We start from the raw sequence: 15637 nt of genomic DNA, 5'->3' as shown, positions 1-15637 counted from the left end.
TCCTTTAATAAGCTCTGCTTGGTTTAGTATGGAGTTGTCTGCCTACTCAGCAACACAAAATCCTGAAAATATCACCCCTGACCCCTGGAGACTCTTCCACTGGCCCAACTCTGGATCAAATTCAAGGTTCAAGCTCTTCAGTGTGCTGTGGCTGGGCTACCTCAAAACACAGCCACTCACTCCAGCATCAAGATCTATTATGACAAATGTACTCACCACATATAATGAAACTGTATCATAGGATGAAGCTTGTGAAAACAGGGGACAGAGATTTCCCAACTGCCAAACTATAGTAACAGAATTCTCTTTTGCAAGAGCTGAGAAAGATCAAAATGTAAAACCTATCTTTTTGACATAGCTATCCCAAATACTTAAAAATAAAATAAAATAAATAAGCCCATCCCTCAGACACTGTGCTGGTGGAAGGCAGAAAAAAGTAAAGTAAACCTGTTTACTTTACTGGATAAGTGTGGTATAGAAAGACAGAAACAGACTGAGAGACAATTGGAAGTCACAAAAGAGGACTTCCTATAGTGCATTCAACTTTTCTTAAAGTGAGATTTGGAGACTATTTAATAGTACTTTCCATACCAAAGGTGTGTTTTCCTTTAACCAACTTTTCTTTCATACTTTTCTTTCTATGTTCTGTATTTTACCAATAAAAATACCTTTAAATAAGTAAAATGGATGTGGATACAGTTACATTTGGAATAATCACTCTTGTGAGGAAAGAAATAAACTGATCTGTGACTGTAGGGAGGCTGAATCAGGAACAGGGTAATGGCGAAAGTATCTGGGCATGGGCAAAGCTTGTTATAGTTCCTCTGCAGGGGCAATGATGTGACCTAGAGCTAATATGGGCATAAGGAGAGCAAAATGACTCCCAGGAGCTTTGCAAACCCTACCATACTTTGAGAGCTGAGAATACAATTTTATTTTTATAGAAATCATCTGAAAATTAAGGGACTTTGAAAAAGAATTGAATAAAAGTTTGCATTTAGAAAATATACTGAAAAAACAATTCCTTTCGTTCACTAGCTTGCATATTACCAAGGATTATAACAATTCCTTAAATCTTCTGCGAGACTGGTAATCTGCATAGATGAATGCAAATCACAGTGAAAAATTAAACCGGGCAAGACACTCCAGAACATTAACATATGCAGCATCTGAATTTTAAGAATATTTGCATGAGATTATTTCAAGCACAATGATAATACACAATGACTCCAATAGGATTTAAATAAAATACTGGTCATCCTTTCACGATAATCATTTTGTGGAAAGAAAATTATCCAGTACACAGCTCCATTTAGGCAGTGGTTAAATATATTTTGCTGTAAACAGATTTTACAGTGTAAATTGTCCAGCTGTTTTATAGGCATGCCTGTATTTGCAGAATGTAAATATAAGCCAAAGCCAAGAGTCTAAAATACTCTCATTTTGCAAAAGGACCTACACTCAACAAAAATTCCAAAAGCTAGAAAAAGTCTTTCTGTTCTTATTTGACCATATGGCTCCTCAAATGTATTCACCTTTATTCCCTTACTATTTCTGAACAAGTATGTGTGCGGTTTAAAATTAGTTTTACAGTAACTCATATGTAGACATTTACATTATTGTTACTCCAGTTCCTCCTGCCTTATTAGAATCCAGGAATAGTCTCTTCAATAATGTTCAATACTGCTTGCTTAAACATAAACCAAAAGATTTTAAGAGATAATTTATTGGGATTAACAGGAACAGAGATGTTACCACAGTATCACCTTGTTAATTACAAACAATAACAATTTAAAGTCATTTCTCAACATGAGTTTGCAGTGGGTGCATTGCTCGCCACAAGTGAGTTTTACAGGACATTTCAAATGCTTCACTCTACTGTGAATTCAATTGTACTGTGGTAGGGTGGCCTTCGTGCTCCCGTGGGCCAAGCGCTTCTTTTGGTGCAGTGGGCACAAAATGGCCACCCGGGGCTCCCACCAGTCTTAAGATGGCGGCCACCTCGCTTCTGCCCCGTCTCCCTTCGGGCCTTTACCAGCCGAGCAGTGCCCTCAGGACCCTAGATTCCATGGTGGGGTTGGGGGTGTCCAAGCCCACCCTCTTCTTCGGACACCAGCCCAGAGACCCTGGCTGACAGCAGTGGCTGGCTGCTGCTATAAGGCACTGTGTAAAGTCTCCTCTCTGGGCTGCTTCCCTACTCTGGTCTTCATTGGGGCTAAGTAGCCACTCCAACAGTCAAGCCCCTGCTTTCCTCTGGCGCCCACCACTCACAGTTCTCATTCTCCTTCTCCCACTCTCCAAACTCCAAGAGCACCCTGCCTGCCTGGCAGGGAGCTTATATCTGCTCCCAGGCAGTGCTTAATGGGTCTCAGCTGATTCTGGCCTCAGCTGGCTCTGGCCTCAGCTGGCCCTAATCAGCCTGGAGGAAGCCTTGGGCAGCTGCTAGGGGAACAGGGCCTTGTTCATTCTTAGGCTAACATAGCGCCCTTCTACCACCCTCCAGTAGCCCCTGTCACAGTACACAATTGTAGAAAGGATGGTCCAGTGGTTAGGGCATTAGTCTGGGTTGTGAAAGACACATGTGCAAGTCCCTGCTCTGACAAAGGTTTTCTGTGTGACCTCTGGCAGAACTCTGTGTCTTTCTGGGCCAGATCCATAAAGGTCTCTTGGTACCTAAGGCCCAGTTTTGGTCAACAAAATTGACAAACTTTGCAGATGCCTAAACTTACTTAGTGCCCATGTTTCAACTTCTGCACCACTGCCTCCCTCTAGGCATCTGGATGTGCATCTCCCACCTAAGCCACAGAGCAATTCACAAACCAGGGGAAAAGATAGGGGTTTAGTTGCCTAACTTGTGTGCAGGGTCTGATCCAGTAGTTGTGCTCAGATGCCACCTAGGGGATCAAGTCCCATTCAAGACCTGACTGGAGGAGGAGGTGGTGGTGCCCACTTCATAACTTTTAGTGCAGTGATTAGAGCACTTGCCTGGGATGTGGGAGACCCAGGCTCAATTCCCTCTTTCTTTGCCAGAGGAGGAGAAAGGATGTGAACAGGGGTCAAGCACTTCTCAGAAGAAGGCTCGAACCACTGCGCTATGGGATATTCTGATGTAGGGCTCCCTCTGTCTCTCCTGTTGAAGCTGTTCCACTGTGGATACATAATGAAAGAAATCATTGGAGCAGGGGGATTGGACCCAGTGTCTCCCACCTCCTAGGTGAGTGCACTAACTACTGGAGTATAGAGTCATTCCCTTTTTGATGCTCACATGTTTTCTCTCCCTCTAACCTAATGACTAAATATTTAGCCATAGTGAAACAAGCTGGGCCAGAGAGATAGACAGAATGACTATGTAGCCTGGTGGTCAAGGCATTCCCCCTGGGAGTGGGAGACTCAGGGTCCAGTCCCCCTTCTCCAGTCACTCCATGCACATCTCTCTTCCCACACATTGTCTCAGCATCTTACTTAGGCTTTGCGGATTGCAGTGTTGTTCATGTGATTTTCTAGGCACCTAAAAGTTAGGGCTTGCCTTCATGTGCAGTGCTACAGTTGCACCAGTGCAGCTGTGCTACTCTAGTGCTTTAGTGAAGATGCTACTATGCCAACGAGAGAGCTTCTCCCACCAGCATAGATAATCCACCTCTCTGAGAGGCGGTAGCTATGCTGATAGGAGAAGCTCTCCTGTCAACACAGTGCTATCTGCAAGAGGAGTTTGGTTGGTATAACTGTGTCACTCTGGGGCGTGATTTCACACCCCAAGCGACATAATTATACTGATATAGGTCCGTAGTATAGATCTGGCCATAAGCACTGTGATGGTCAGTGTTGAAATGCCTCAATCCTTTTGCGGATCTGGGCATCTGTGTCTCAATTCCCTATCTGTGAAATGGGGACAATAATAATTCCCTACTTCACAGGGTTGTTGTGAGGATAAATACATTAATGACCAAGGCACTGAGATACTATGGTGATGGGGGTCATATAAGTCAGTAAGACAGCTATAGGACTATGATGGAGCCAATAATACCCTCTAAAATGAATGAAAATAAGTTTTCTATAGGATGGATGGCTAAGGAACATTATATATAGTCAGTCACATTATATAATTATATATAACTTATATTGTTGATCCATACAATACATTCACTCACCATCTCCCCTTCATCCCATTCAAAGAGGGCATCTACAACCAGCAGAACCTTCCTTTCACTGGCATCTAGCACCAATTTAGATGTAGTACCAAAGGTATATTCTCTCTCATACCACTACAAGAGGAGACTTCTGAGGGAGTTATTTTCTACTTTTCAGAAAGGATAGAAAGGAAGAAATCAGACTGGTGGCAGCTCCCATAATACAGGGTATTTACAGAGAGCAAGCAGGAGCCCTGATTAAGAAGCTCTCCTGTTGGCACAGTGCTGTCTAAATGGGGAATTAGGTCAGTATAACTATGTCGCTGCCCAACACCACTCTGCTACTGAAGGATTCAAGCTTTGTGGCGTAACTAACGTCATTACTTTGGATAGGAGCTCAGCAGAGCACTAGCACTACCAATTCATTATCATACCCGAAGTGTTTCCCATGCAGAGAAGCATAGAAACACAACCAAATAGCTGGTGAGATATATAATAAGTAAAAAATGTAATGAAATCCTGAGCTACAAATGGTTTTGATTCCATTCAACAGCTTCTCTGTGCCCAGTTCTACTCATTCCTCCCTTTTATATATGCTCAGTACTTTTTTGGACTGAGATCCTCCCTCTTAGCTACAGCTTTCATTGGGGCTACTGGGTACAACTATTAGAGGTCACAGTTTGACACCTATCATTAGCAGTCATATAATTTAAAGATAACCAGTTTTAGGGCATGTTAGCTTATTTTCTTTTATTTCATTGACAGTGCATGAGAATTCGATGATACATAGCTCAATGAATGGAATGTATAGGGTAGCTTAGCTTATTCTCTTTAAAAAATCTAATGATAATGATCTCTTTGGCATTACAGCAACAGATAACATGGAAACTTCCATTATAGCTACTGAAGTTAATTGCTGGAGTTCATTAGCACTTTGCTGCTCATTTGCGCAGAGTAAGTAGGCAGAGTGCTCCCCGGAGTCAGGAGACAGACAACACAACCAAGAGCTGAACAAATATTTTGAAACTGAATAGTAGTTTCATGTTATTCGGTTCGTCAGTAATTCTGTCACTCAGCAGGATGCATTATCAGAGCCCCATGTACCACAGCATCTTTTTGACAAGAAGAATCTAAGTAATCCTGGATAACAGGTATGATATGAAAAGTGTAATTAAGAAACAAAATTAAATACAAAAATCTACATTTAAAATACATCATGGAGCTGATTCACACATCCTCGAGCAAGGAAATTCTGAATCAACACATGACTGGTGTTCTTCTCAATTGTCTTAAACAGCGGATGATCCACAGAGGTAACTAGATTCTGTGAAAGCGGGAAGGAATGTGTGTATGTTGATCCTTGTATCACTAAAGACTAGATTTTTTTATCATACTCATTAGAAACAAAAAAAGTTTCAATGGAAATATGGACATTGTAAAAACTAAAGAGATCTTAAGATTTTTTATTTGTAACATGAAATTAATTTTGCTTCGACACTTTAAAAGTCAAGTGAAGGGTTAAACTACAGAAGACTTTAAAATCTTCATATGGTTTTTGCTTTGCATATTTGCTTTCACATATTTGCAAGTACCCTCCTTTTGAAGGGGGAGCTGATGTAGCATGACAAAGCTTTATGAAAAGTGAACTCTGCTCATATGCAGTCATCACTGAAAGAGGGCCCCATTCTTTGGAAAAGGAAGTTTGTGATATACTGCAAACAGGAGTGAAAAATAAATAACCTTCATGTGAACTAGCAATCAAATTGGGAGGAGGGTAAAGTTTACAAGTGATTATGCCACATTTCCACTTCTCTTCTCTACTGGACAAAAACAAGCTGATGTAAAGAAGCTTTATAACTCATTTTCATGCTACTCATATCTGCCCACTGCAATACTATCTGCAGTATATTTCAGGTATTCTTTCAGCTGTGTACTTTTCCCCATAGCACGAAAACACACAAACAAATCCCTAAAAAGAAGGAACTGCTTTTAACATTTAATTATTTTAAACTAGGGTGATTCTGGTAAAAAATGGATCAAAATATTTAAAACCCTGAAAATTTAACAGTGAGGGGTTTTGTTTGTTTGTTTGTTTGTTGCATGGCTCAAAAAAATCCACAATTCCCAAATTCAGTTAAAAATGAAACAACTTGAGAAACAATTGCAGACCAGATTTTACCCTGTCACAGAATGAAATCATCTCTTTACCTTTGTTTGTCACCTGATCCTGAAAGGATGGGGGCCGAGGCCCTACAGGGGGGTGAAGGAGATGGTAAAAAGGGAACATTTTGGCTGTGAGCTCTCTCTTCCACTCCCATCTACAAACAACATCAAGCAACTGAAGCATTGCCAGCTTGTGGTAAAAATCATCTAAGACTGTAAGGTTGCTGAAAGTGTTAAGCTTAGTTTAAAATGCAATTTGCCTTTTATTTACTTTTGATCAAATCTGACCTGCTTTCCTCTGACTTATAATCACTTAAAATCTTTCTGTACTTAATAAATTTGTTTGTTTTATATAAAGCAGTGCATGTGGTTTAAGGTGTGTGAAAACTCCATTTAAAGTAACAAAGCTAGTGCATATCAATTTCTTTGTTAAATTAATGAATTAATTATGAACTTGCAGTGTTCAGTGGGCAACACTAAACATTGTAAGACAGAAGTTCCCTAGGGTTGCATCTGGAACTGGGGGTGTTTGCTGGGGGTCACTCTATTGCATAATCCCATGAGTGGCTGGCCAGAAACACTCACTCACTGAGTTAAAATCAGCTTGCTTGCAGAAGGCTATGTGTAAACTGCCCAGAAGTGGGGGTTCACACAGCAAAGCAAAGTACAACGGACTCCAAAAGTAAGGAATTGGGGTGACACCACAATATACCAATCCAAATTACAGAGTGAAACATCACAATCTCACTCTGCTCTCTGTATTTATACACTATTCAGCATGCTATTTTCACACTGAAAGAAAACATTGCCCATTACCTCAACATACTTCCCTTATATATAGTTCTATAAGAAGCAAAGAGGAGTCGAGAAGGCTTTGCACTACTTAGGATATGATGCAGTTTACCTCCACTTCAAAGAATTATAGAGTCAAAGGGGGAATGCATAACCAATGATGGAATTGTTAGCACCAAGAATAACCTGTGTATAGAATGCAATCACATCAACATAGCTCCATTAGTGGAAAGAAAACAGTGCACCAGCTCAGAAAATCACTGCTGCTCCAGTAAATGTTTGTTAGATATTGACTGAACTCAGCCAATATTTCTCCTGTCCAAAGAGCTTGAAAGTGTACACTTGTTGGCATATGATAATTGCAAAGTAGGGAAGACGGTGATAAAGCAAAAGTTTATTGATGAAGCAACTGATACACATCACTTTGTGTACTGAGCTAGTACCTAGTTAGTATTTGATATTCATTAAAAAAAAAAATATATATATATATATATATATATAGAAAGAATCAAACCTGTGACCAATTCTCTGATTTCCAAATCTGTAGTCTTGCGGAGCAACCGTACTAATGCTGGGATACCACCACAGTTTTTCAGAGCAATTTTGTTGTCATCATTTGCTTTCCCATACACCAAGTTTCTCAAAGCTCCACAGGCACTACGGTGGACTTCTGTCATTCGATGATCCAACAGGTCCACCAGTAACTGTATTCCTCCTTGTCGTCTTATCTGAAATAGCCAAAAGTGACAATCATGGCATTAGGGAATAAGCAAGTGCAGTGCACACATTATTCAGTTTACTAAAGGTTCTCAAACTATGGGTATGCACCGCCAATGGTCTTCACAGCACTTTCTTGTGGTCCATGAACAGCTACAAGGTGATATGGTGCTGGCTCCTCCTCTATGACATCATGAAAAACACTGAAAGCAAAGCTCTATGCAGTGAAGATCCTGGAAAACTGTAAAAGCAGCTGAAACAATGAGAAGCCAAAACAGTTGCCTCAACAAGGGACTTCTCCTGTACTGGAGCCAAAATGGGAGCCAGGAGAGACAGGAACCATCATCTGCCCTCAGGTCTGATTTGCCAATCCCCAGTGAGAGTTGTAACCAGCAGTACAGCCAGGAACTATGAATGGAACATGAAAAGAATAGGAAAAGAAAATCCAAGATAGAAGAGAACCAGGCAGCATGTTCAGGAGAGCAGAAGGAGAGGACAACCAGCAACAGGGAACCACAATTATATTTTAAAAAAGGATAAAACACTGAATGCATTGAAGATGGTTAGAAATACTTCCCATATAATATATTACTCTTAATGTAAGCACTTGCTGCAGTTGCCACAAGGATGTTATATGATCACAAACGAGAGGAGAGGTGATTCAAGAGGTGTCTAAGGAAAATGAGGTGATCTGCATGACTATGAATGGGAGGAGATGGGTTCATGAGAAACCTATTTTTCCCTGTTATGATATGGGATGAAATTTTCAAAAGCACCTGAGTAACTTAGGAGCCTAAAAGTCTGATTTTTAAAAGTGAATTAACAAGTGAACTTTTGGAAATGTGGCTTTGGCTGTTAAGTCACTCAGGTGTTTCTGAAAAATGTACACATTGTCCATAATACTATAAGCCAGTTTGAGAACTCCCATAATGAATTGCTAATACACAAGTCTGTTATAAAATATGTCTATGGCAATGTATCCATTCAACTATACTCCATGATATTAAAGAAGACAAATCAATAACATAATTCAAAAATATTATAAGCCAACCTAGACATTTTTTTGCAATTTATCAATGGCCATACCATATAAAACTGTTTATGTGTGTGTGTGTGTGTGTGTGTATACACACATATGTGCATACACACAAACACACACAGTTTTACACTCTTTGGGAAAACAGGTATAACTTTAGAAAAAGATGGGTGTGGTTTTGTGTTAAAGGATCAGTTTAATCCATTTCTCTAAGACCCTGATTCATCAAAGCATTTAAGCATCTGCTTAAAGTTAATCACATACTTAAGCACTTTGTCAAATCAGTGCCTAAACATTATATTAGGCAAGAGGTAGGACAAAAAACAAATCTTAGAATTAACCAAATGAAAATGATCACTTGAATGCCACTATGTTGTGTTCAATCAGACACATTGGCTAACCCAGAATGCATTCTCAAATCATATTTCTCTGATGCAAAACTCATGAGCATACAACATTAGCACCATTTAACTAGTCAAAGACATGGTTTACTTTATTGTTTTGGGGAAGGGGCAGAATTTACAGAGGAAGCCTGTAAAATGGGGGAATGAGTGGGATTTATCTATGTCATTTTCAAGGCTAAGTGGTTTGCCATATTTTTATGTATAGTTACTTTTAGGACATAATCATTTGTATAATTACAATCATATACATGGCGGATAGATTAAATGAAAAGAAAAGGCTAGTGCAAATAGATGGACATAAAAGACAAAGCACAAGAACATCTGAGGTAAAGGATTGGGACAGGGAAGAGGGAAAGTAGCTAGAGCTGCAAGGACAAAGTTTTTATTTATTTATATTTTATTGGACCAGAGGAGCCAGTGAACAGGAGCAGCAAACAGGGGAGTTTTGTGAGGGAGCTCTCCAGGTGAAAGAGAAGCAACTATGTGAACCTTGTGGTGAGCTTGTTGTCAGTTAGTTTGTTTGTTGTTGAATGCGTGTTTGCTTGCCATGAGCATGCTTGATTGAAGTTTACAGTGTGGTATGTTTGGCTGCCTGTGTGCTGAGCCTAGCGGCCTGCTAGGTGATGGGAGAACTTCTTAATGAGGCTCTAGCCTGCCATTCTTTGATCCTTAATTCCCTTTAAGTGTCCTTTACAAGGAAGCAGGGCTAACTTTGGGAGAACAGGGGTTTAAAAAGCCAGGTCATAAGCGACCAAAGGAGCTAGTGAACAGGAGCAGCAAACAGAGCAGTTCTGAGAGGAAGCATGAGAGCCAGATACACCTAACAAACATTCTCTAAATATAGGCCAATAACTTCCCCCCTCAAAAAAAAAAAAAAATCATAGCAAGAGTAAATGCGGGCAGAAGGTCAGCAACAGAGTGGGGGCTATCCAGTTTACTGCACTGTATGCACTGACCTGTCTTGTGGGCAAGTGTCATGTGTGCGCATATAGTGCAAGCAGCTCATAGCCCTCCAAAGACATAGTACAGGCTCTTGAGTCAAGAGTGATTGAACTGGAGGGGTTAAGGGAGACAGAGAGGTACATAGACAAGACTTTCCGGGATAAAGTAAAATGGTCCCACATCCAGTCTGACATAGTCTGTGCTATTGAGGAGAATGATAGTCTCTGGGAAGGAGAACATCAAGATGAAGTGTAGGGAAACCACTCCATAGTTGGGACCATCCTTTCAGATGATGTCATCATACCCTCTTCACACTGAGGATACCCCTCCAGGGGTGGGGTCCCCTGTTATCAGGAAGACACAGGTAATAGTAATGGGAGATTTGAGTGTTGAAATATAAATAGTTGGGTTTGTGATGACTGGGAAAACCACATATCGAATTGCCTGCTAGGTGCAAAGGTTGCGGACCTCTTGAAACTTATGTGCAGTGCTTGGGAGGAGCCAGTGGTCATGATACATGTGGGTACCAATGGAAAAGAAAAAGGCAGGAGAGAACTCCTGGAGGCCAAATTTAGGCTGATAGGTATGAGATTAAACTCCAGGATCTCCATGGTAGCATTCTCTTAAATGTTTCCAGTTTCGCATGCGGGGCCAGTTAGACAGGCATAACTGCATGTCTGAGACAATGGTGTTGGGAAGATGGATTTAGGATTATTAGGAACTGGGAAACCTTTTCGGAAGGAAGAAGCCTATATGGGGCTCCAGCTAAACCATAAGAGAACCGGCTTGTTGGCATGTAAAAATTAAAAAGATTGTAGAGAAGTTTTTAAACTAAGGGCTAGGGGAAAACCAACAGGTGTGGAGGAGCACTTAGTTCACTCACAGAGATGCCTTAGGGGAGGATTTGTTAAAGCGGATACTCTATATCCTAGTGAACAGGACAGGATAGAAGTTAAGAAAGTATGGGTAGGAATTGAAGAGAAACTGTCAAACAAAAAACAGTCCCGTTCAATTTCATCACAAGAAGGCAGACAACTTCATATTGTACATAAATTCTAGAACTTTAAATACTAAGATGGGTGAACTTGAGTGCCTGGTATTAAACAAGGACATAGATATGATAGGCATCACAGAAACTTGGATGATGATAATCAATAGGACATGGTAATACCAAGGTACAAAATATATAGGAATGACAGAGTAGGTCATGCTAGTGGAGGAGTGGCACTATATGTGAAAAAAGTCATAGAGGTAAAAATCTTAAATGAATCAAACAGTACCACAAAATCTCTATGGATTGAAATTCCATGCTTGAAGAATAAGAGCAGAGCAGTAGGAACATACTACCCACCACATGTCCAAGATGGTGACAGTGACTGTAGAATACTCAGGAAGATTAGAGAGGTTACAAAAACAGAAAACTCAATAATAACGGGAGATTTTAACTATCTCCCTATTGACTGGGTACATGAGACCTCAAGAGGGGATGGAGAGAGAAAATTTCTAGGTATCATTAATGACTGCTTCTTGGAGCAGCTAGTCCTGGAATGCACAAATGGACAGGCAATTGCTGATTTAGTCCTAAATGGCATAGAATATCAGGTCCAATATATTATAGCTGAACTGCCTGGGAATAGCAACCATAATGTAATTAAATTTAACATCCTTATAGGAGGGAAAATACCAAAGAAACAGTAGAATTTAGCTTCAAAAAGGGAACTACACAAAAATAAAGTTTGTTCTTTCTAATTTCCATTTAACTGTTACAAGAGTGAAATACCTACAAACTGCATGGAAACTTTTTTAAAAACATCATAGGAGAGGTTCAAACTAAATGTATGAGATCAATGAAGTAAAGCTTTAAAGTTAAGAGCACTTGGTTTTGACTTGTCTGTTCCAGCCATAGCAGGCGGAGGTACTGCGTTTCCTTTAGTTTATTTCCCAAGACTCACTCCCAGAGACTAAAAGTTACTGGGTCAAGGAACCTTGAGTAACAACCACAACGTGTTGGAGAAGAGTCAACACGGCTTTTTGTAAAGGGAAATCATGCCTCGCCAATCTATTAGAATTATTTGAGGGGGCCAACAACCATGTGGGCCAGGGAGATCTTGGGGATTTAGTATGCCTGGATTTTCAGAAAGCCTTTGACAAGGTCCCACACCAAAGGCTCTTAAACAAAGTAAGCGGTCATGGGATAAGAGGGAAGGTCTCTCATGGATCAGTAACTGATTGAAAGATAGGAAACCAGTTCAACATATTCATAGCTGATCTGGAGAAAACGGTAAACAGTGAGGAGGCAAAGTTAACTGACAATAATTAAGTCCAAAGCTGATTGAAAAGAGTTACAAAGGGATCTCACCCACAAACTGGGTGGCTGGGCAACAAAACAGCTGGTGAAATTCAGTGTTAATAAATGCAAAGTAATGCACATTGGAAAACATAACAACAACTATATATACAAAATGATGGAATCTAAATTAGCTGTTACTACTCAAGAAAGAGATCTTGGAGTCATTTAATATGATTAATGTTGTGTTTGTTCATACATTTAGTCAGTTTATTTGAAACCAAGAATGCAAGACACTTTCATCCCTTTTTAAATATGTACCTTTTCAGTCTAAAAATTTGAGCAGTATATGCTGGTGAAATAACACTTATCGCTTTTCTGCTCCCTGTGTACCATCACATCACATCGATGTTCTAGGATATGAATCATTTAATACAAAGTGCCTTAATAGAGAGATGTAGATATATCGTGTTAACTTATATTTTTATTTGCAATTTACAGAAGAGAACTTTCTTGTTCACATAATACTTACATTATGAAGAATAAAGTACTTAAATTAAAAACATTTTAATTTAAGCATCACTGTGGTAACAAAGTCTAGGAACAGAAGCCAGATAGTAATAATTTGAAGATAATCTATATTTTCCCCAGAGTATTAATTGCCATTCAGTGTTCCCTACTGTCTAGGCATTTTGCAGGCTATCTATAAAGCACAGTGGTCAGTGGTACAACCAGAGGTTGGCTATGGGTGCGACTGGATAATAGTACATAACTTCATACACATGCCCAGGAGTTCATTCATCTCTCTGTGACTCTGTTGCCTGTGCAACATGGAGGAACACTGATGCCTTTCAATTCAGAAAACACAAAAATAGATCAAAAAGTATAAGTTCTGCATCCAAAACTCAACCACTGCAAATATGGTCATTTGCAATGAAGCAGATTTGCTGCTTTCTAAATCAAATATATTTACTGGGGAGAAACATTCACTTTTGAATCCATCACCAACCTTTTGAATCAAACGTGTCAGCTTCTTCTAGTAAATCATATTTTCAAACCTGATGTGTTGCATGAGGAGTAGCTATATCACCCACTAGACACAATATGCAACATTTACTGAAAGAAATAGAATAAGAACTGAACTTAATATATCAAGTACTAAACTTGATACATCAGTTCAGGAAAAGGTACATGAAGTGCAGAACTCGGTATTTCACTCTTCTGAGAGAGAGATGCTTATGTGATTTGATGGAACACAATGACAGAAAACATTTGGATTAAAAAATATATACCTAGTGTATCAGTCATTTTGCTACAATGTGTGACATCAGTAACTATGGAATGAAAAACAGAGACCATAGGGCCTGACAGATTTTTCCCGTTCTACAACAACAACCGCCAGTTTCTTGCCACAGTGGTACTCAAGTTACAGCGGCAAATTATATATATTCACCTATATCCACAGCTGTATATGCATTTATGCAGATGCCATTGAATTACATCTGAATGCATTCAGATGTCATGACTAAACAGTTTCTACATGTCACTATTTTCCTAACATTGAGCTCCCTATTGTCACATGATAAACCTTTTGGAAAGGTAATTTATCAGTTTCCATGGCTGTCTCATCTGTATTATTGATTGATGCACTAGCTTCAGTTGTGGACAAACCATGGTCAGCTCTTAGTGTGTCTCTTCTAGGAAATTTATCAGTGTCAATGACTTACTATATACTTAATTTACCGTGTGATATATCTGGTCAACATGCAACGTATCAACTGATGCAATAAAAAGTCAATATTATATTGATGATGCGTCTGAGCCAATACGGATACACTTGATATAGCTGTGTGATGTTACGTTAGTGTGTGACTTATTTGATAGCTTTTTTTCCTGATCTGGTATAGTAAATTACCAATCAGATTTAATAGGGGATTTATTCCAGAATGACCATGTATTCATTTCAGAACCATATTTCTCAATATATAATTTGTATAGTTCAATATTTATAATAAGCATTCTATGCCTAAAATGTTAATTGAACGACATCTCCAATCTCAGGTAGTGTTTATTGAAGAGAGATGACATTTTGTGACAATTAATTGGGTTTATAGATTAGCCAACTAAGAATTAATGAGGTTCTAATGTATGTGTTTAAATTAAAAGAGCATTCCTGGGATTTCTGATGGAAAGATTAAAGCATATTTTTTCCAAATATACTAATCTCACCTTCAGTACTGAGTGTTGCAAGCACACTTGGTTCTGCCCATGCCCAGCGTGCTCTTGTGCCTCCTTCCGCTCTTGCACTTCCCCATCCTTGACACCCCTACCTCCAACCCCCAGCTCTTCTTCCCAACTACATCTGGCTTAGCCATTGGCTCTGGCATTTGGCTTCTGATCTCTGGCTCTGACCTTCAGCTCTGCTCTTGAATACACTGACGGATGTCCCATGGCCCTGATTCGTGACTCCAGCTCTGCCCCACTCTAACCTTCAGGCCTGGCCACCCCAAGGATTCTGACCACAAGGATCGACTGCCTATGTCTCAGTTGTGATCCTCATAGCCAGAAAGGAAGGAGTTCCTCCTTCTGCATTTAAACAAAATCCTCAATGACACCTGAACTGGTGTTATAGGCCACATAAGGAGTTATGTTCTGAAGAATCTCAGAAGATCTTTCCCAAAACATATTAAGTTCCCTTTCAGGGACAATACAATCAACCATGCAATCTACATGGATATATGTATTTTGATTTCTTCTTCCTACACCATATTCTACTTGCTAAATAAATTCTCTGTCTAAGTTTATTGAGAGCCTGTTGATCAAGAATACTTTCCATGCATTAGGAAGGAGAACAGATATAAGCATATGAGGTGCAATAATGAAACTTCAGAATGAGACCACCAATGCACTAAGCTAAACAAAACTCCCCAAGACAATGAAATTTGTGCAAGGCAAAGTAAGCACTTTATACTGTAGGTAGGAAACAAATTAAATTAAACTTCCTTAGCCATCTCACTTTTACCTCTTACTGCCTTGATAAACACCAGTCAAAGCTTTTATTCATTCTAACACGGCCTGAGAATCAATTACAGCCAGTTGCAAGTGAGCAAACAGCATGCAGCCCGCATCCTCTATTTATGCTCATGACACCTGTCACTGAGTGAGCAAC

General features: G+C 39.7%; 1 protein-coding gene across 3 annotated transcripts in view; it reads right to left on the bottom strand.

The window, feature by feature from the left end:
* CTNND2 (catenin delta 2) overlaps positions 1 to 15637 on the bottom strand; it is a 1025780-nt gene that overhangs the window by 200439 nt on the left and 809704 nt on the right. For all 3 annotated transcript variants that reach the window (XM_067570033.1, XM_067570040.1, XM_067570046.1), the window contains one exon: positions 7597 to 7810. In XM_067570033.1, the coding sequence (XP_067426134.1) occupies positions 7597 to 7810 (214 nt within the window). The remainder of the gene's footprint in view (positions 1 to 7596; positions 7811 to 15637) is intronic.

This window comes from Emydura macquarii, unplaced genomic scaffold, assembly GCF_026122565.2.
Source record: "Emydura macquarii macquarii isolate MOO-44397 ecotype Brisbane River unplaced genomic scaffold, CSIRO-AGI_Emac_v2 contig_320, whole genome shotgun sequence".
In the NCBI taxonomy this organism is placed as follows: domain Eukaryota; kingdom Metazoa; phylum Chordata; order Testudines; family Chelidae; genus Emydura; species Emydura macquarii.
The sequence above is the reverse complement of the archived record's forward strand: the minus strand, read 5'-3'. Positions and strand labels throughout refer to the sequence as shown.